Here is a 22,186-nt window from a genome sequence, read left to right as displayed (position 1 = left end):
AGTGACATTTTGGGACTAACAAGACAATCATGAGTTTGAATGTTCAGCCTCACTGTGAGGACGCACTCGACTAAGTGGTGAGAACTTTGTCTATTTAGCTTTAAATGAGACATATGATATTTTTGTGTGTTTTCTGTCCTCCAATGTGTTATGAAGGACAGTGTTTGAGACAGAGGCTGAAGAGAGGAGCTGCAGCGATGGACAGCCTGAGGACAGTGATGTGTTTTCTCAGCATTACAGCATTTTACAGTAAAAACTGTAATAATCAACCTGAATATAAATATGTTTCCCTTGAAGTAGGATGTTAAAAATCTCTCTGATACTTTTACAAAGTAATGAAAGTGAATATTTGCTTCAAAGACTTCAGATTGATTCTATGCTATTATTTATTTTCTATTTATTTCACATCAAATCTAAGTTCTCACTGAGTTCAAGGAGATTTAATTCAGGGGATCTGATGTCAGAAGAACCTCGGTGGTTTTGGCTCTTTTCACCTTCACCGCCTCTGACTCCTCCTCGACCCTGACCGTCACTTCAGAGCAACACAATACGACACAATACAACACAATACAACACAAAACAGCCTCGCTCTCCCAAAGCCACGAGGACCGGAGCCCTGCGGCCGGCTCTTCTCATGGCATGATTCAATATTCCTGAAAAACTTCTGCTCCCTTCTTTCCATCTTACCCTTTCCTCTCTCTCTCCCACCCCCCCCCCCCCTCTCTCTCCTGGCAGTGCTGTGAGTGCACTGCAGTAAAATGAAAAAGTTTTCTTTTAAACGTAAATCAAGGCAAATTACGACGCAGAACTATGAAAGAATTATAGAACATGAAATATTCATCTTCTCCTTAATGAGCTCTGGTCCTCCTGGGCCCCTGACTCTCTCTCTCTCTCTCCCTCTTTCTTTCTGTGTGTGTTGTGGTGTGTGTGTGTGTGTGTGTGTGACCCCCGGAGACACCATTAACACAGAGATAAATATGTAATGAAGAAGAAAAAACCCTTTTCTCTTAGTTTTGTGCATGACTTCACCTTTCTGTTAATCAGAGAGTTATGTTTTTATTTCCTCGCTCGCCCCGTCCCTCGTTCACTCATCTGAACCAGTGTGTGTGTGGTGGAGACTCTCGAGGATCCGGGCGGAGGGAGAAACTGAGTCACTGCACATTCACTGATTTATATTTATATTTTTCATATATAATAACGCGTCTTTGACGACAAACTCAGTGTAATGTAATGTTGTTGAGGCGAGCTGGGGTGCAGCACATTCTGGGTGTGGGTGTGTGTGTGTGTGTGTGTGTGTGTGCAGTTGTACACTAGAGCTGTCGCATGTTTTTTTCATTCGAACTGTGTGTGTGGTACTCATTCCATTTATCTGCAATTAAACAATTAACTTAATTGTGGTTTGCCAAAAAGCCCAAACTCCACCCTGCTACAGGGAGGAAGAGGCCACCGGGGGGGAGAGAGAGAGAGAGAGAGAGGGGGACAGAGGGGGAGAGAGAGAGAGACAGAGGGGGAGAGAGACTCTTCCTCTCCATGTGAATGAAGACAACAAACAAATGATGGATAATCAGTGTTGGACCTGATCATGGGACGTTCTGCTGATCTGGTTTAACACAGTGGTTCTCTGAGAAGAGTGCGTGATAGCTGTCAATCACACTGTGGTATCCCCCCCCCCCCCCCCGTGCATACAGAGCTTTGTGGTGAACAGTTGTGTTGAAGAAGACTGAGACATAAATTGTTCACCGATGTTATAAATCCAGTGAGAAGTAAAGTCAATGCTAATAGACGATAGAAATAACCAGTGGAGTCGCCCCCTGCTGGTCATCGAGGAGAAGACAGGTACTTAAGAACTGGCTTCACTCGTCAGACCCGGACTCTCTACGTGTATTTTTATATACAGACGATGGTCACAGCGTAACCTCATATAACAGCTGACGTCACTGTGATGTCTGATGGTTTAAATCATCATTGTGTGTTTTGTCGCTGCACCTTTTGTGTGTGAGGCCGGAGACGACTTCTAACTGAGGTGAGACACAACGACAGAGGACGAGAGGACGAGGGCTGTTACTACTTGTTCTAGTCCACCACTCCTGGGGTCTCAGCCCCGGCAAGCGGTCACACACACACACACACACACACACACTCGACTTGCAGCAGAAATCAATTTAGCAAAAACAATAAAGAAATAATTTATAAGGGCAGACTCTGCCAAATTAGCTGTGGGGCGCACTTAACTGCTAAAGCCGTATGAATGAGAGCTGTGGAGCGAGAACCAGGACCGTGTCAGTCATGAAGAAATGTGATGCTGCTGACATGAACACACACACACACACAACACACACACACACACACAAACACATACACAGCACCTGCAGATTTAATAGACACAGTCAGAGTTCTCCCAGATGCCCCAGCATGTAGAAATGTCTCACGCTACTGTACATCACATAGTGTCCAGTCCAACACACACACACACAGACACACACACACATACACACACACACACACACAGACCGACACATTCATGTTTCATGTGGTCAGTTGTTATAGTTTCAGAAAGCCTCTTATTGTCCAAACACAAAGGAGCGCTCAGATTTCTGACTATCAGTGTGAGAGTGTGTGTTTGTGTGTGTGTGCGGCAGATGGGACACATGTGTGGTCTGCGGTGGCAGGCCGACTGGAGCCTGAGGTTGGGGGGGGGCTTCATCTGAGACGGGGGGGGGTGGTGGTCGTGAAGACAGTAACACACACACACACACACACACACACACACACACACACACACACACACACACCTCATTTCCCATTAATAAATCACCAGCGTTTCGCCACAGTTCCTCTCCCTGTGTCTCTCGAGGTGGGTGGGGGGGCTGGGGGGGGGGGGGGGGGTTACAACATGGGCGTGGTGAGGTTAAACTTTATTTTAAGTCTTTTGGTGACAGAGGAGCAGAGGAATGTGTTAATGGTGCCACCACAGCTTCCTCCCCTTCCTTCCCATCAGCCTTTAAATACCCGGCTCCGGACTGAACGCTTTCAAAAGGAGGGAAATGACTTGGCGGTGGGGGGGGTGGGGGTGAGGTGGGCGGAGCCGCAAAACAACCTCTACGATCCGAGTCGAGTTGCAAAAATGGGAAATTTCAGCTTTTGCCTGGTTTTGATTTATGACATATGGAATAAAGTATATGTGGTATATAATAGGTTTGCATTGAAGGGCGGGGGGGCTGGTGGCTGAGAAAGGCCGCCTCCATCGGCTCAAACCCGCCAGGCGTCAACGTCACTCTGACCTTTGACCTCTGCTCAGAGCCGTCAATCAGGAGTTGATCTGGACTCGGGCTCGTTGGATTTAAAGGAATAATTCTTTGAGATTTACCACTTTTGAAATGATGAAAACATCAGTTTGACCTCAGCCAGTTAGCTTAGCTTAGCATAGAGACTGGGAACAGGGGGTAAACTGGCCGAGTTTGAAAGATACCTAATCAAAAAATAACCTCCGTGTAATTTTCCATCTCTTCTTTCTGCTTCTCTCTGGAAGTCGAGTAACAACGGGTCGTTTAGGGGAAATGGTCGAACTGAAGATTTGATCATAAAGTTATAGAAGTCCTTTGGTTAAATAATAAAACACTAAACCTGCAGGACAGAGAACCACGAACCTGGTGGAGGTTCTGGAGCGACTCAGGAAAGAACTCATTTCATTTGTTGCAAATCCAGGAATCTCTTTTCACTTTATATAACATTATGAAATGTGGTGTTTTTTGTGAATAACAGATAAATCTTAATGTGTGATGGTGATGATCCAGATGTGTTTAATCTCAACACATTAAAAGGCCGATGCTTCCCAGTATAGTTTTGGTCTGAGATGTGATGCAAGTGCAACATCTAGTCACAGTTACTATTGTATCTATAGATAATATTCATTTTGTTCATGTATCTTAATCTGATCGTTTCTGTGAGACTGTCTATAAACATGTTAACCTCCTCAAAGTTTCTCACATGGATATTTCTGCTGTATCTGCAGCTTCTGATCGGGAGATAAGGTTTTATCTTTACGGCTCCGGGGCCGTGCAGCGTCACAGAGCGACAGACAGGAAGCGTCATAGAGCGACAGACAGGAAGCGTCATAGAGCGACAGACAGGAAGCGTCACAGAGCGACAGACAGGAAGCGTCACAGAGCGACAGACAGGAAGCGTCACAGAGCGACAGACAGGAAGCATCACAGAGCGACAGACAGGAAGCGTCACAGAGCGACAGACAGGAAGCGTCACAGAGCGACAGACAGGCCGGCTTCATTACAGACGGTTAATGAAAGAGGCCAACACATCAGTGGGTTTCCTGCATCGATCTCCTGTCTCCCTCCGCCTCCGTCCTCAAAAACTAATGGGGCATTTCCTCCTGTGCCACACCACCCAGCAACTGTGTTTACTCTGCGCTCCACTGGGGCACAGACACACAAACACATGTGCACACACAACGAGATCAAACGCCGCTGGACACGAAATGAATATAATAAGTAAACAGTAATGACAGGTGTGGTCTGCGAGGGAGGAGAACGAGTTCCACTCTTCACTCAGTGGATGTACGACTGAGTGTGTGTGTGTGTGTACATGTGGGGGGTGAACACTCTGACCTGTGTGGAACCTGTGTATTAGACAACAGACACACACTTTGTGGCTTTTATCAGTTGAGGAAACGACTTTTTATCTGGAGCAAAGATCAAAACAGAAATCGTGATGAACTGGTGATATAGTTTTTTGTATTTAGATTTCGCTTCAGTTAATGTACTAATATTAAACTGTAAATATACTTTATTCCCACTTAAAGTAGATCGTAAATTACGCAAATGTAAATGTTACTGGTGATATTATAAACAGATTTTTGATTATGAAATTAATCTGTGAAACAGCATTTAACCATTATAGTTGATTGAAGTACAGCTTGTTTTTATATGTAAATAATATAAATATTTGATACAAATTTAGTGATTATTGTTTGGTCTGTAAAAATTTGAATAAAGTTAGAAATGCAAACTTCGCAACCAATTGTCAAAACCTCATGAAAGTTATTGGAAGGAAAAGCAGGAAATCTTTACAATTATGAAGAGAAGGAATAAAAATGGGTCAGATAACTTTGAAAGCAGTTTCTAATCAATCGCCTGTCAATCAATCAATTGAATAATTATTGTAGATATAGGTTTTGTTTTTTAAATCATATTTTAGAAATGTTTAGTTCAGATCTGAATAAAGTTTTCAAGTAGTTCAGGAAACGTGAAGTACAAACACTTGTGTGTGTAATTAAGTGTTTAAAGGAAATTGTAGATAAATATAAAATGAGATTATGTGTGCGATGAATCAGATTTCCCCAGAAACACATTTGAATCCCAGGTTGTTCCCTCAGGTCACCTCTGGACGTGTGAGGTCCATGTACAGAGTCTCTGGTTTCTACCTGTGTCTCCTGCGGCAGGTGGAGGACGGTGTGCAGCCTCTCGGAGTGATGGTGTCTGGACTCCTCCTCGTACGCCAGGTCTCTGTCGGCCTGCGGCAGCGCCAGGAACCTGCGGATGGTGCACAGGTTCTCCCACAGCGTGCGGTTCTCCGGGCTGGGGTTCTCCTTCCACCGCAGCAGCTCGCACAGCCAGCCCTGCAAGAGAGACGGAGAGAAGCTGGGTTTAAAAAACAGGAACAATCACCTCTGACAGGTCTGTTTGTTAGTTAGAAGAGTCTGACCCCAGAAAGAACCCAATAATGTTCAATAATACAATATTTTTCTATATTTAATGGCCTTTACTGAGTCTCATTTTTGTTTGTTTTTATTTTGCTTTCTTGTTGAGAGTTTGATTCCCTCTCGTGCTCGACTTGTTCTGTCCAAAGGTTAGAAAATCCACATAATCCATGAAGGTCTGAGCAGGATTCTGTCTGATCTCTCCAGACGTGAGAGCATCAATCATCTCAAAATGAGGATCTACTAAGAGAACATCCCTGTGGGCCGTCTTTGTATTTCCTCTTTCAGGAAGTCTAAGAACAGACCAGATATGACACTGGGTGAAGCAGAAGAAGAAGAACATGAACCCTGGCAGAATAAAGAAAGTTTAAAGAAGGAGCAGTCGCAGCAGAACTAGTAGAACAACCGAGAGCAGAATTGAAATGAGCAAGTTGGAGCTGCGTGAGGTGACTGTGGCGGAGGAAGATGGGGGTTGGGGGTTGTGGCTGATTGGGGGGAGAGATGGAGAAGATTTGATTATATCTGCTAGACTGGTTCGGTTTGTGACACCAGCTGTTGTGTTCAACCAGCCACCTCGGGCAGCGTGCACCGCTAATAGCCTGATCATCGCTCCCTCTCCGCCGCTCGCCCTCCTTGTGGCCAGCTGCAGCAGATGGGTGCAGTGAGCCGCGACCCGAGCCACCCCCGGACCCACCGACCTGGGAGACCACGCAGCCCGCACGCACATACTGTACACACAGGATGCACATATTTAACACACACCTGGCACGGCCGGCCACATGCTACTGTCCTGACACACTCGACCGTGAGAGACTGAATTCGATTGGTGAAAGAAGGGATTTGGTTTCGCTGCCGTCGCCTCCTGAGAATTGTTTCTTGTTCAAAATACATTTAATCTGTGAAGAGTTGTTTCGTGTTTGGTTTTTCCACATTTTCATTTTTAATTCAGCTCTTGATTTCTGCCTGAGGAGGAAAACAAACCTGTATCAGGTTTAGAAAGAGAGAGAGAGAGAGAGAGAGAGAGAGAGAGAGAGAGAGAGAGAGAGAGAGAAAGAGAGAGAGAGAGGAGGAGGAGTCTTAAGCTGCTAAAACCCAAACCAAGTGAAAATAATACAAAATATGAACGTGTTTATTTATTTAGGTGATTTTACACAAGACTTGTTCACGTGGTTAAACCTGCAGCCAGTTCTCCGGCCTGTAGGAGCACATTAGAGTTTTTTAATTATCATTTTATTTACATATGGTTATCGCTCCTGCACCAGAGAAGCAGTTCTATGCACAGGGATGTTAATCTTATTGTCTTTTTGTTTGTTTGGCCTGTGGTGAAGCTGCAGCTTTATTTCTGAAACTATCTAAGTGACCTGCAGCAGATAAAGACCCTGCAGCTGTTCCACATCTGCTTCACAAAGACTTGTTCACATGTTTATTCAAAGGTCGGTGGAAGCAGAACCCCCGAACTGAAGAATCAGTTCTCGTCGTGATGATGAGTCAGAGATGCAGCTGCTGGTCACGTGTTTATTCAAAGTGTATTAATATTGAAATGCTTGTTGAGATATGAGAGACACAGGCAAACAGAGACTTCTGGGATTTTAGATTCAGTGTCGATCTGAGAATCAGGTCTGATACTCGACTGGTTTCTGGTTTGATCCAAACGGGAGTGAAGGCTGAGGTCATGACACCTTCCTGTTCTCACAGTGACTCACTCACCTGACTCTTGTTGGCGGCCACTTTGGCGAACAGAGCCTGGGAAACCTTGGCTCTCTTCATCTCCTGCTGGATTTCATCGTAGACGCCCGACGTGATGTTGACCAGCGACTCCAGCTTCAGCGGGAGCTCGGCGGCCGGACAGGACGGTTTGGGCTGGAAGAGACGAGCACGCTGTGACTCAATGCAACCATCACAAAGCCACTTAGGGCTTCTGCTGCGATTTGTTTTAGCAAAACATCTCAGAGACGAATCCTGTGTGTTCATGTGAGTAAAGGTTATCGGCTGCTGATCGGGCTCCGAGCACAGACATGCCGTGTTGGCCCTCCGAGCCGGAGCTGCACATCTGCACTGCACGTCTCCACATGACTTTTGTTTACAGATCAAAGTCATTAAGTCCGTCTCTTTTGTCGTTCTCTGTTGTTTCTGTTTGAGCGAACATGTATTGGCTCTCAGGCGACTTGTATACACAGTGTTTGAAGTCGTCCACAAGACATGTACAGACCAGCTAGCTTACATTCCCTCAGTGTAAACGATGCTGAGATAATTTTACAGAGACATAATAAGATTCGCGAGCAGCACATTCGCCCAGAGCCATGAATGGGCATTTGCCCTGACATCAGACAGAGCTTCTTATCACTGACATTGCTAAATCACTTTGTGCACATGGAAAGAAAACTTCCAAATACTGTGTAATGTCCTTAGTGTTTACAACATGCTCCTGTGATAGCTTTGAAGCTGTTGTCCCATTACCAGCGGCTGAAGAAAGCCTTCAAGACAAAGTGCATCGCGTGCTGCTGTCGGCTCGCGAGGTGAAGATCGGAGATAACTCACCGAGTTGGAGATCTTAGTCTTGTTCTTCCAGATGGAGGCCCAGGTATCAGGGGTTATCTGGTCGTCCAGGCTTCTCTCCCACACTTTCTATGACACACAGGACACGTGGCTTGTTACCATCACATGCTGGAATCACCAGGGTTACTTCTGATAACACTGTGGGAGGTGGCGCTGCAGGCGGCGCCGGCCACGAGGCTCTCGAACCTGTGAGAGGCGTGGAGGTCCGGGGTTGGAGGAGTTGGAGGCAGGGAGGCCGACCGTGGGGTTCATGGTGCGCTCCCTCTCCTCCTGGTAGATCCGGTCTCGCTCGGCCTCTTGCAGGTTGAGGAAGTTCTGCATGGCTTTGAGATTGACCAGCAGCGACTGGGAGGCCGTGCGAGGGTCCTCCTCCTTCCTCAGGATCTCTGACAGCAAACCCTGAGCAACACAAACACACACAGTTACACAACGTGAACGTCTGGCTCCTGTCAGTCACAGATCTCAATGCATGGTTTCACCTTTTCTTCTTGATGAATCGTCACAATTAATGAGATTAAATCACAAACTACATCAAATGATTATATTAATAAGGAGTGTTGGGGCCACATGGAGGAAAGAAATCTGAGAATTATTTTCTCATTACATTACATCTTCTCTGAATTCTTTCCGTCACTTTAGCCCTGTACTCCGTCATATTCAAATCCACTGATCCACTATTTCACTTAATTTCCCACAATTTGATCCGTTATTGAAATAACATCTTTTATAAACATTAAAATCATTATTAAAAGCAAGAAGCAGGAAATATTCACATTTAAAGAACTGGAACTACTTGGGGGTATTTTTTGGAGGAAAAGGAATCAGATGAAAATCTTGAATAGTTTCCAAACGTCAATCAACTCGTCAATAAATCCAATAATTGTTTCTTTTTACAGAATACATCATTTATTATCAGTCTACAACCTGCTAGTTACTTTTCAGCTTTGATATCCTGTGAAGTAACTAGTTCCAGTACTTCACTATTGTACCTTAGCCCAGTACTTGTATGAGAAACCCTCGTATTGTTTACTTAAAGTTTGTTATAAACAGAAAATGAGTTCTGATAAAGAATGTAAACGTGTGGGCTGAACGCTGGCACACACACATGTATACATTCACCACACTCTCACACTCACAGACAGACACACACACACACCTGGCCTCTGTAGTACGTCTTTGAGCCAACTGCCATTACATTGATCTAATGGGGCGTATGGTAAAAAGTTTAGCACAGCATGAATGCATCAGGTAATTGTGCGGCTGTGAGGGCGGCGATGGAGACTCAATGACCCAGCACGCCACCCTGCCATGTTCCCACTAATCCCACTGGAAATACCAGGAGGTGGGTGACCACTAAATTAGCCAAACCCCGGGTGAGAGAGATTACAGCCTATCGGGGACACCGATGGTTACTGGTGTCGATCAAGTGAGAGAGAGCGAACCCTCACCTGACGCGTTGCAGTGAACGGGATCTATGATCAATCAGTGAGTGGGTAGTTGGATTCCTGCCTGGCACAGGGTGTGATGTGTTTTCTATCTTCATGTTTTCCATCTATGAATCTATTCTGTCTCTAGCTTTCTATCCTGGCCGCCACTCTTCTCCCTCTGCCCCTCTGTCCCTGCGCTCTCCTAACGTCTTGACCACAGTCTGCTCTGTTTTCCTACCTGTGTGCGGTTGAAAGCCACACGGGCGAACACGGCCTGGGAGACACTAGCTCTCTTCAGCTCGTCTCTGACCTGCTGGTAGATTTCAGAGGAGACTTCGGCGGCTGAGGGGTTGCTCCCTGGATGGTCGCCGCCGACTTTGGACAAGCCCCGAGGGATGGGCGGGTGGTTGAGGAACTGCTGGTTGAGGGCCTGCGGGTGCTGGTGGGCCAGCAGGCGGCTCACGGCTAGCTGCTGGTTGATGAGGTGGGCCATGGCGAGCTGTTGACGTACCAGCTGCGGGGACAGTTGAGGCGACAGCAGCCCACCTGGCCCCAGCAGGGGCTGCATGGCGCCGGGCGGGGGCGGCGGGGGCGGAGGAGGCACCTGGCCCGTGCGCAGAGGAGGGCTGTGATGATGGGGGCCGTGTGGCGAGGGCTGCTGCTGGGGGGGCGGAGGCTGCTGCAGGGGCTGCGAGCTCAGGTCTCCGGGCACAGCTTTGAGGAGTGGGCTGCCCGCTCCCAGGTGACTGAGCTGGGCCAGGCCGGCCAGGTGAGGAGGGGGTCTCTGACCCAGCACACAGAAGTCGGCCATGTTGTCTCGCTCGACTGCAGGGGAGAAGAAAGAGGCGTTACGTTAAAGTAAGGATTCTAATGTTACTGATCAAGTCTTTAGTTTTTTGGGGAAATAAATAAAAGTGTGATTTGATTTCTTACTTTTGATGTCAGCAGCGTCTCGTCCTGACCACATCTTCTCCAGATAATCGACTGCTCAACGAAACAAACAGAACCACAGATCAGAACCAGACGTCGGACGATTTACAGACACGATCAAAACATCAATACATTAACAGATTCACTTAAGATGCTCAGACGTCTATGAAGTCGTCCATTAGTCCCTCTGTGTTTCTGTATCCTGAGCTTCAGGGTTCAGACTGACATGTGGAGCAGCACATCTTCTGTGAGCCTCATGAGTGTGTTGACATGTGGAGCGGAGTCGAGCTGACCTCCGTCCGTCAGACTCCATCATCACCTCCTCTTCTCTCACCTCCTCTCCAGCCTCAGCCCTTTAATGTGAAGGGCAGAGGGCAGCTTCCTGGGAGGTGACGTGGAGCTCGTGACACTTTACTCACGACTTGTTGTTGAATATTTCATTTTAATGTAATCCTCGTTAAACTTGCTGCTGCGCTGGATTGTGGAGTTACAGCTTTAACACAAAAACCACGTTCACTTCGACTCGTCATCGCAGTTTTTATGTCTGAAGCTGGATTTATATTTGACAGGAGAGATTAATGGCAGCTAATTAGAGACAGCATAGGTTTTCACCATTAAATGCACCACAGCAGCTGAAGCGTTTGGCTCATACGTGATCAAGACATCCATTTAACTTTGTTTACATTCTATCATGAACTTCATGAAGTCGTAAATTCAATAATCTGAAGCCTTAGGCCTTAAAAAGTCGTAAACTATGATGAACTGGGTCTTAAACACATCCTGGTTGGTCCCTCACACTGTCTCTGTGTGTTGTGGTTCTCTCTCAGTCATACAGATATTATCATGATGAGAGATATCGTGGTGTTTCCAGGGTTGTTCCTGACCTGGCCTCTGATATTAAAATATTATATTGACCAGGACTTGAGGGAGAACACACACAGCAGTTCAGTTTGCAGCTCAGTGTTTTCCTCGATGAATTATGAGACAACAGTCCCGTGGGCACAGACTTGTGGAAGCGCCCACATCCCTCCTCCAGAGCAGCAGGAGCCACAGACTCAAAGACACATCTCTGTGGTTGCTTTGCATCTTTTTGTAGTTGTTTCTTCTTTTGTCTCTGCGGTGGTTTGTGTCTCTTTGTTTTCACTTTGACTCATTTCCCAAACAGAAATGGTTACTTCAAACAGGGCCTCTAACCCGGGGGGCCCCCTGCCCCTCTGGGCCCCGAGTCTGTATCTGTTAATCCATCCACAGTGTCAGTGTGAACGGATTCTACAGGCTGGATGCTTTTGGTTTCTAGTTTGACCAATCAGGTTTGAGCGCTGGTTGTATATATTGACCGTTGGCCCCGAATCTCTATCTGACATGTCAGTGGTTCAGTGCATTGTGGGTAATTCAGACACCAAGTTATCACAAGCAGGAAGAATGTGTGGAGCTGTAAAAGATGATATCTCCTCTTTATCATATCTCACATTCCATCGTGAGTCATATAAAGGTTCCCTCCTCAGATTTGAATGTTGAGTTTGATATTGTGTTGCAGCTCAGTGATCGTTGACCCTCAGATGAACTCTGGGAGCGATCAGGAGACACTGAGGACCACAGCTCCGCTCACCTTTCATCTTCTTATACTTCTTGTACCAGCGTCCAAACTCCTGACACTTGGCCGTGGAGACGTTGGCATAGTAAGAACTGTTCACGATGGAGGAGATCATACTCTGAGGCAGAGAGAGGGGGGGGGGGGGGATAATTAACAACCAGCATAATATGAAATGCTTACACTCACGCAACAACCACATGACACTCACACACACACATAATAGAAATAGACAAACATTAATCATGATTGGAAGCCACCCATGGAAACTCGAGCCAGTACAGTGCAGAAGGGGAATCTCCAGCCACACACACATATGCTTGCAATTGATGCTGTGATCAACACCCCCACCAGAGCTCCATTTAAACTCAGTGTGCACGTACACACACACACACACACACAGATCTGACACACACAAATGATTATGAGGAGAGGAGGGCCAAACATGCAGCTGGGGAGTTTCTACACGATCAAGGAGACGGTGATTAATTTAGTGCTGAGTGGAACTTGATTAAAATACAATACCAATAATCAATAGAGTGTCTGTAGGATCGTTTTTTTTATTTGAAAAATAAAGCTCATGCCCAGTTTTCTCCAGAACATGTGATGTTTCAGTTAAAGAGACTCGTGTTGTACAGAACGATTCATCATTCTAACGAACGGACGTCACAAACAATCACTGTGTGGATAAGTGGGTGTAAGTAGTTGTGCATTGTGTGTAATTGTGTGTTTGCTGTTGTCACCTGTGATAGAGGACACTCTTTGGCCAGAGTGCTCTGGTTCATTTCCTTCAGCAGCTCTTTGAGAGCGTTCCTGACGGTGGCGTGGTTCCACTGCTCACAGGGAAGGTCCTCCAGCTTCGAGAAGCTACAACACACACACACACACACAGTGAGTCGAGGCTGAAGCCCCCAGGAGCTCCGGGGTCAACACAAATCATATCTGCAGTTTCTATTGAATGAAAACTATGATGTGTCTAAATCTAATTTATATTTTGCATTATAGTTCATTGAAACTGCAGCTGCAAACAATAATTATCATTAACAGCACATTGTGTGTTGTTTTCTACCTTCATTTATGTTTATTGTTGACATCATCTATCCAAGAAGCTCATGAGTCATAAATATTCAGACTTTTGTTTTAAGTCAAAAATCGTGAGTTACCCGTCACTGAAAAGCTTTTTTATGTTTTTCCTTAAAAATAATTTAATCACTTATCTTAATTATTGTAAATCAGTTTTGTTTCAATCGACTGATCGATTAATCAACTAATAAATTCAACTTATTACAGGAAATGGAGGAAAGTGTGAACCTGGCTCCGTACAAAGGAAACACAATTTACCAAAACTTGTTGCACAAGTTGTTGCACATCTGTTAATAAGCTTCTAAATGACTTTTATTACATGTGGACAAAGTCAGGCTACATCTTGTTGAGCCCTATGAGACAAACTGTGATCTGAGAATATGGCCTTTTCAGATGTGATTGATTGAATTTGATTAATTGCTCTGTCCTGGTTCTCGTCTTGTTAAACTAAACTGTCTGCTGGCGGCTGCGCATGTAGCCGAGCCAATCAGCTGCTTTCTGCAGCTTCATGCTCACATCACTCATATCTGGTTTCTCCTCCAACTCTCAGCAAGAAAGTGACTTTATCGTGTTTTACTGAAACGTTGAACTCTTCCTCAAACCCCAGATTAAGCCCGAGAATCTGTCACAGACGTTCTGGAGGAACTTTGTCTGCGTCATCCCGACACTGACGTTTGCCAAAGCTCCGCCGTTTGCCACCGACGTTCACAGACACATGTAAACAAACCTGGCCGGTATTTGCAGAGACAATAACAATAATAATGTGGAGTTTATCTGTTTTTATCCCGTCATCACGTCTCTGCTCCACTGACTCTGAGGGACTAAGAGTTCCCGACACACGGAGACAGATGATAGATGAACTCATGGTTTATTTCTGACTCTATAAAATCTGGACGTTCAGTTTTTCCAAGTGTTGTTTTCATGTTCAAGTTCTAAAAGCCTCAGATTTAGAAGGTTATACTTTTACTGTCATCAACAAATGGATGTAGAAAGAGGTTTGTTGTGAACTGCTCTGACCTTTGTAGCTGAATACGCAGCGTGACCATGTGGTAAACCTCCATCAGCATGTCGGCCACGGTCGCCTCCGGAGCGTCGGACAGGAAGTGGATGGGCAGAGGGTTCCACCTTCCCACCTTGATGATGCCTGGACACACGAGGGGAAGGTTTCACACATTCAACTCTTCATTCGTTTACACTCGTTTCAAAGTGACAGACAGAAAACAGGCCGACGTGATGTTGGACGTGGGGTTGGCTTCTTTCTCACACCTGGTCACCCGGCGGAACCTGCACGCTCACACAAATTCATTCTGACACCGAGTTGCTTTATTAGCTGAGCCGGGTCAAGAGGCCCGGGTCATTCAGAGGAGAAGCTAAGTGGTGAGATTAGTGGAACCATTTAAACAGTGATGGTGGAAAACTGAGCGCCCACAGTCTGAGAGAGCTCCTGCAGCTCGACCATGACCGGGGGAACGAGGAGCGACTTCTGACCACGACGGTGAAAAGGTGCCACAGACGATCAGGCCATTAACCAGTTAACCTGAGAGGAGATCAAAGGCACACTGGGACCGGCTCGAAGGATCATCTGAAGAGAGATGAGTGTGTTTTCACTTCACGGGTAAATCTCTCCCTGTTGATTCGAGTCAATTCTGGTTCAAGAGCAAGAGAAAGCTCACAAACACATGACAATACAAAGCTACATGTTCACTACCCCTGCACACACACATTCAGACACACACACACACACAGACACACACACATAGGGTTCTTCATGGGGACTGGCTGGAGCTGTGAAAACTAAACAAAGCTAATCGCATTACTATCCTCTAAATGAGATCCAGACGGGTCCTGCAGAGACCCCCCCCCCCTCTCTCTTTCTGTCCCCCTCTCCCCCCCACTCCCCTCCCCCCTTACCCTCCTCTCTCCGTCCTGATCTTTCTCTTTCTATTTCTCTTTTATTCCTTATTTCTTTCTTCCTTCAAAGCTCAGTTGTATCTTTGATTCCCGTCGGGCTGTGTTGTTGATTATCTGGTCATCGGGGGGGCATCACTTAGTCCTCCTGTATGAAGGGACCGGGCCCCTCAGGTCAGGGGGAACCCCCGAGGAAACCAGAGGAACCAGAGACCGCCATAGAGGCCTTTTCAGAACCAAACAGAACCAGAACCCTCTTCATTTCAGCGACGGTAGTGGAACACATGGAACGATTTGTTTTCTATCAATATGTGTAGTTTTATACGAGAGGGAATATTTGTAATAACATGAATTTTACACACAAAACATGTTTATTTTGTTTGATATTTTTCGTGAAAGGGACGATTTAATGAAGAACGTTTTAAGAGACGTGAATAAAATACTATTAAAAGACGACTTTCTGACAGAAGGGAAACCAGGAGCCCGTCCTCCTCCTCCTCCTCTCTGTTGTTCTCACACACAGACTCAGGAATGCTGCTGGTTATCGTCAGCGTGCAGCTTCCACAACATCTGAAAACCAGTCGTAAGCATTTCACTAATGCCCAGTTGGGTGGAAGCAAACGCGTGAATAAGCAGACAAACATGAACTCACACAGGACACATGACAGCACACTGAGACGTGGACATGCACCGGCTCGCACGCAAGCGCACACACACACACACACTCACAGTGTGACGGCAGATGAATTAATAATTGAGGCATCATTTTCTTGCCTCGGCTCTTCAATGGGCTCTGCTTCTCGTCCACATTTAAAAGTAGAAATCATTGTTCCCATTTCCACAATAAAATTCCACCTCCCAGGGACAGGCTCTCATGTGGCCGGCTCGTGGCTTGGCTCATGTCTGAGTGCACCCATCCGCACAAACGCAAATCCGTACACAAACACCCACTAATGTCTCAGACTCCATCCACCCTCGCACACACACACTCACACTAATACACGTGTACGCACAATATTCCCACAATAAGTCTTTGTAGTCGCAGCAGCCTTCACGCTCATCCCGGAAATCTGCTCCCTATCATCAGGAACACAGGATAAATATCTGCTGTCGTTTCTCTGAGTTTCCATCTTCTCTGAAATAATGTTTTAAAAATAATTTTAGGTTTTTAAAGTAATGGTTCAACTCCAAAGTACTTGAAACACATTTGCAGCTTAACTCTTTTAATTTAACGGTTAATTAAAACTTACATAAGAACAAATTCAGAGAGAAACACTTTGCTTCAGCTGTAAAGCACATTCATGTTTATACATGGATTATATCACTGTAATGTGTTTGTCACCAGATTTCAGTTTTATCATTAATGTTCAACTCGTCAGCAGCCGTGAGTTTCGGTTTCTGTTTCAAGGTGATGATAAATAAAAAACATATAAATACTAAAATGTCTTTATATAAGATATTATAATGGCTGAACATAAATAAACATTAAAAGCAACCCTTATATGTTCAAGTACTTTATATATTCATATTTTGAGTTTCGGCTTTGTGAAATAATATGTATAATTAGCTTTGTGTCATTTATTAGACCCCCCCCCCCCCAACCCCCCAATCCCACCACCACCACCATCGGGTGCAATAAAGCTGCTCAGCTCTAGAACCAGCAGATATTTAACAACTCAACAGCTACACGTCCCGACTTGATGATTTATTTGGGTTTTTATCGGTGACTTCCTGTCATATACGGATCCACAACTGTGTGTTTATTTTAAAATAGGGAACTCGTGATAAATCATCAGGTGGAAGCAGGTAACACGGAGACATCACTGCAGCAAAGCGTGAAGAGGAAGACGACACATGACGTCAGAGAGTCGGGTTCGTACACACGCCTCCACATGATCTATAACTCTAGTGAGGTAAAGAGAGTCGGTGTTGAGCCAAGAGCAGAAGTGACTCGGCCAATAAATGAATGGGTCAGGCTCCATAGTTCAAACCTTTCTAATTGTCTGGTGAGTTGTGTGATTTTCCAAAATGATTATGACCCGAGCCAGGACCCACGGCCACAGAGAGACCCCCCACGTGGTTCGGTCTGATTTACAGGGTTCACAATATAAAATGAGCCTCAAGCTGAAACAGCTCCGGACATTAGAAGGTCCCTCACTGTAAAGAGTCTCTTCTGTCAGGTGGGAGTATGAATATAAGAAACCCAGTCAGAGCAATCAGTCCTAAAAAAAGGAACAAAAATAAATACACACACAAATATATAATCCTGTGGCCGACATCAAGGATTTGCTCCTGAAGCTGAAGAAGTTTGTGGCCATTTTGAATGCTTCATAAGTCACAGTATACACACCCCAGCCCACCCACACCCAGAATATGTTTTCATAAAGAAGCATTGATGATTCCTTTATTAACTATTGACGCCTGTAGGAGACAGTGATGCTCCAGAGGAAAGTGGCCCGACCTCAGGTGTCCAGTGAATCACCGACATGTTCTGCTGCAGTGACCCTCTGTGGCCTGTCAGACGTGGCACTGCAACAATGCTCTCTCTCTCTCTCCCTCTCTCCCCCCCCCCTTCTCTCTCGTTCTCCGACTGACCACCGTTAACTGTTCACTGACCGAAGCCAGAAAACTACAGGTCCGCTCCCATCCATTCTATAAAAGCCTTCAGACCCTTATAATTGAAATAAACAATATCTCCCATCTAATTACTGGGCTGAGCTAATTAAAGAAAGGCCCTGGTCCTCGGCGGGCGCTTTAAATACACCGCTGGGACACAAGAATGCAGGACACAATTCAAACAGTTAGAAAATAGACGGGACTCTGTGTAATTTTGGTTGTGGACCGCAGGGGGAAAAATGTATAATTTAAGCCAGAAATTATTTAACATAAACGCTTGTTTTAAAAAACAAAAAGTATTCATTTGAGAGAAGCTGGGGGGGGGGGGGGGGGGGGGTGACATGTGTGTGTGTGTTTGTGTGAGAGTGTTTTGTCTGCGATGCTGCACGGTATACTTCACAAAGTGTATGTCAATTGTAGCGCGTGCAAATGCAACCCTGCATGGGTTAAGTGGAGTTTACAAGTGTGTGTGTGTGTGTGTGTGTGTGTGTGTGTGTGTGTCTGCTCGAGACAATTCTCGGAGTTCTGTTTGTGTGGAGTTGTGATGTCGTCTCTTTGAAGCCCCTGGTGTGGTGTTCTTCTGGAGGAGTGCATTGATGTGGACGGGGGACCAGTGAGTCTGGCTGTTTTCCAGACAGAAAGAGAGAGAGAGCGAGCGAGCGAGAGAGAGAGAGAGAGAGAGAGAGAGAGACCTCCCCTGATACTTGGCAAAAGTATTTGAAGCTAAAAGTGTGTTGCTAATGGCGTTCATCTGCAAACCATTGACCTTTACTGGTTGACCTTTCCTGGTTGACCTTTCCTGGTTGACCTTTAACGGTTGACCTCTGCTGGTTGACCTTTCCTGGTTGACCTTTACTGGTTGACCTTTACTGGTTGACCAATCACAACAGAAGTGGACTGCCTGGCCAATCACAGCAGACTGGGCTTCATCAGGAGGGGAGGGACTTAAAGAGACAGGAGCTGAAAACCAGAGGCTGAACAGAGGAGCTGCAGCAGTTTGAAGAAAGTGCTGTTTTCTGAGCATTAGAGCATTTAAACCTGTTTTAGTCATAAATATAGAATAATAAAGTAACACAACTTAAAGCTATCAACCTGAACATGTCTCCTCTAACACTCGTGGCTCTGCAGTCGTTGTGTGTCGCTCACTGTCGCTCTGTGTTTTCCAGTTTTATATCGACGTGACACATGGAATATTCTGCACGCTTGAGAAATAACAGCAATAAATGACACTGTCCTGCGGCAGATGAGTTCCATGTGTGCGGCAATGAATTACACTGTCTTTCTTTTCGTCTGCTTCATAAACATTCTCACACTTACTGCTCACTCATACATGCACACACACAAAATGTATTTCAGTCCTGCGGAGACGTTCCTGTCCGTCTCTTTGTTGTGTCTTTAATGAGTTTTACAGCCTGTGTCTGTGTCTTAGTTGTGTTTTTCAAACATGCTCTGAATAGACCACCTCACATCCAGGCCACTGATTAGAGGGAGAGTCCCAGGACCGGTCTGGTCTTGACCCCTCAGCTGCAGGATAGTTCATTCTGACTCAGTCCTGCCATGGTTTACACAGAGAGAGACACTTGGTGGTTGGAAAGTCATGACTATTAATAATGGCCTTCATGAGACTCGTTGTTATTCCAACAAAAGGAGGCGTCTGGGACTCAGATCTTTGGCTTTTTGAACAGTGGCCTGGTCACAGGGTTTGAAGAAGCTGCTGTTCTGAGTTTCTCCCCCGAGTCTGAGAAGTTTCAAACTGTACGAGTCTGTTTTATGGATTTTGGCAGCTTCACCGTCGCTAAGTGCTCGTTTCTACTGTGGCGTCACAAACTGCTGGGACTCGGACTCTGTCTGAAGTTTGACTTTGCAGTTAGTGTGGGAGGTTTTCTTTGTTTATCTGCCTCTGGTTCTGTCTTCTTCTCTCTCTCTTGTGTGTGTCCACGAGGTCGGCTCAAACTTGATGTCATTTGTTTGAGCTTCTAGAAAAACAGTGTGAGGCGGTGAAGTGACAGAGAGACCCTCGAGTCCCGTCTTCGTAGAGTTCACTTCCCTTCTGACGGCGAGTTACAGAATTGGATTATGAACTTGGTTGTTTTCTTCTGTTTCCAATCGTTATGCTAAGCTATGCTAACAAGCTGTTGTTTCATATCTACTGTCCAGTCAACAGGAAGCAAATATTTGAACTTGTCCTTCAGGGGATATTTGTATAATCATCACACAACGTGCAGCTTGAGGCCTGATGATTCCTCCAAAGCTCCAACGCTCTGACATAACGTTTTATATATTACTTTACTTTTTAGTTTTTGGCACACACCAGCCATATTCGTACCTTATTTTAAAGACCTGACGGACATATCAAAGATTCTTTCCACACAAGTAAAACAGCAGAAGTGTCTGTGACTGACCGTGGGCTTGTGCCGCGGAGCTGTGGGAGTAGCCCAGTGCGAGCAGAGCCGTCTCCACCAGCTGGGAGAAGAGAATGTCCCGCCTGACCAGCACGAACTCGGCGTGCTCATCCCTCCCCTCGCACCCGTCCGCCTGAATCCCTCCGTCCGCCTGCTCCACCACGCAGAACACCGGGATCATCAGACCTGTGGAGAGAGACCGGAGGGGAAAGGGAGAAGATGGAGAATCTCTTAGTGTCTGGCTTCTATTGTTGGTGATCACGACCCGGTTTCCCCGTGGCAGACAGCATGTGGATTGTGTTTCCACCGGGTCGGGCCTGTGATCACTTTATCCTTTGTGTTTAAAACTGTTATAACAACACCTGAACTTCTCAATGAGCTGCAATCAAACAAAGGATGTAAAACAAATCATATGCATTCCTCACTGGACTGTGAGAGTGTTCACTGCACATCATATTAGACGAGCTGTCATAATAAAGGCTCCTCTAAGAGATATGGAAAGTCTTTATACAAATATACATATTCATTAGTGTTACTTTCATCAGGGTATCAGTTTAAAAAGAAAAGAACATCCAACAAAATCATAAATGTGGGATTTAAAACAAGAACATTAATAAATATTCAAGTGAATGCTGCTGAGAAATATATACAGAGGAAAATAATGATTCAATATTCATGATATATGACGTCCTTGGATATGTAAATTCAGGCCAGGTGAAAATCAACCCACTTTGATATTGCGCATGAATTCCCATCACACACACACACACGCACACACACACGCACACATAAAGGCGAAAACCTTGGCGTACTCTCAAAGGCTTTGTTCAATTCTCTGAACCACACGTGGAAGTTGTGAATAGTTATATTAACTATTAACAGAGAACATGTGAAGCTGAGCAGACATGTGGCTCATTACTCTGTGGACTCTTCTCCAGTTGTCCTCCAACACACGACCTTCACAACAACTCACATCAGCGTCTTCCTCTTCTTCATCTTCCTCATCTCACACAAAAATATTCCTCTGCTGGTTTTTCTTTTATCTACTCAGGTTTGGGGAACTACCTGTTCTTTGTCACGCGGAGATCTTCCCCTGCTGTGTTCTCACATTGACTTCTTCTGACTGTATACTGTAATAATATAATAGTAAATGTATTCATACGAGGGAGCCAGGTGGAGAAGGTCTGCAGGAACATGTCTGACAGCAGCTGTAGCTGTTGTGATCCGTCTGCTCACATGAAACGTGACGGACAGGGTTTGGTAACAAAGGGGAAAGGAGTTCAGTCACAGCTTGTTGGTTCTGGAACGTTACAGATTAATAAAGCACTTTGTGTATGAAATGCTGCTTCACCACTTCACAGCTCAGGTTCCCACCTTCTCACACTAAGACACCTTCATGTGCTCTGCTGCTCGTTTGTGTATCAGGACGCTCGTCAGCTCGGGGTCATACACAAGGTGATAAAACCTTTAAATGGAGACAAGCCACTTGTTCCATCTCAGTGTCTGGTCACAGTCATTCCGATTGTTCCTTCCCTTTGGCTCCGTGCACCAATATCAATCCCTCCTCTCCAATATCAGACCTTTTTCCTAAAAGGCTTTTGGTTTTGGGCCACCTGTCAACTGGCAATTAATTAGAGCTCCCTGAAGAAATGATGGACTGGGAGCATTAGGCAGCGTCCCAGCACTAATAATACAGAGCACACACACAGCCATGTGTTTTACCGCATGGATAGCACACAATGCTGGGCACACACACACTTACATATGCCACCTTTCCCCAGCACGCACACACACACACACACACACACACACACACAGATCCATCCCACCCGTTGTTTTAATCAGTCAATTCCTATATTTCTATTTCCTCCTCATTAATCACCCTGCTCCCAGTCCTCCAGGCTCTCATGGAGTGAATTACACACTGGAGCCCCGTGCCAATTCAAGTAAGTGAATTTCC

The 22,186-nt window shown here is 45.6% G+C and overlaps 1 protein-coding gene across 3 annotated transcripts in view; it reads right to left on the bottom strand.

Annotated features, from left to right (window-relative positions):
• The window catches only part of satb2 (SATB homeobox 2), a 37,029-nt gene that overhangs the window by 4,996 nt on the left and 9,847 nt on the right, over positions 1-22,186 (bottom strand). For 2 of the 3 annotated variants that reach the window (XM_062403300.1, XM_062403301.1), the window contains exons 3-12: positions 20,227-20,412; positions 14,318-14,444; positions 12,961-13,084; positions 12,236-12,338; positions 10,630-10,680; positions 9,935-10,521; positions 8,456-8,668; positions 8,252-8,338; positions 7,421-7,573; positions 5,438-5,632 (exon numbers count right to left, since the gene is read on the bottom strand). In XM_062403300.1, coding sequence (XP_062259284.1) covers positions 5,438-5,632; positions 7,421-7,573; positions 8,252-8,338; positions 8,456-8,668; positions 9,935-10,521; positions 10,630-10,680; positions 12,236-12,338; positions 12,961-13,084; positions 14,318-14,444; positions 20,227-20,412 — 1,826 coding nt within the window. The remainder of the gene's footprint in view (positions 1-5,437; positions 5,633-7,420; positions 7,574-8,251; positions 8,339-8,455; positions 8,669-9,934; positions 10,522-10,629; positions 10,681-12,235; positions 12,339-12,960; positions 13,085-14,317; positions 14,445-20,226; positions 20,413-22,186) is intronic. The other variant, XM_062403299.1, reaches the window with a different exon arrangement.

Source organism: Platichthys flesus, chromosome 13 (assembly GCF_949316205.1).
Source record: "Platichthys flesus chromosome 13, fPlaFle2.1, whole genome shotgun sequence".
NCBI lineage: Eukaryota > Metazoa > Chordata > Actinopteri > Pleuronectiformes > Pleuronectidae > Platichthys > Platichthys flesus.
The sequence above is the reverse complement of the archived record's forward strand: the minus strand, read 5'-3'. Positions and strand labels throughout refer to the sequence as shown.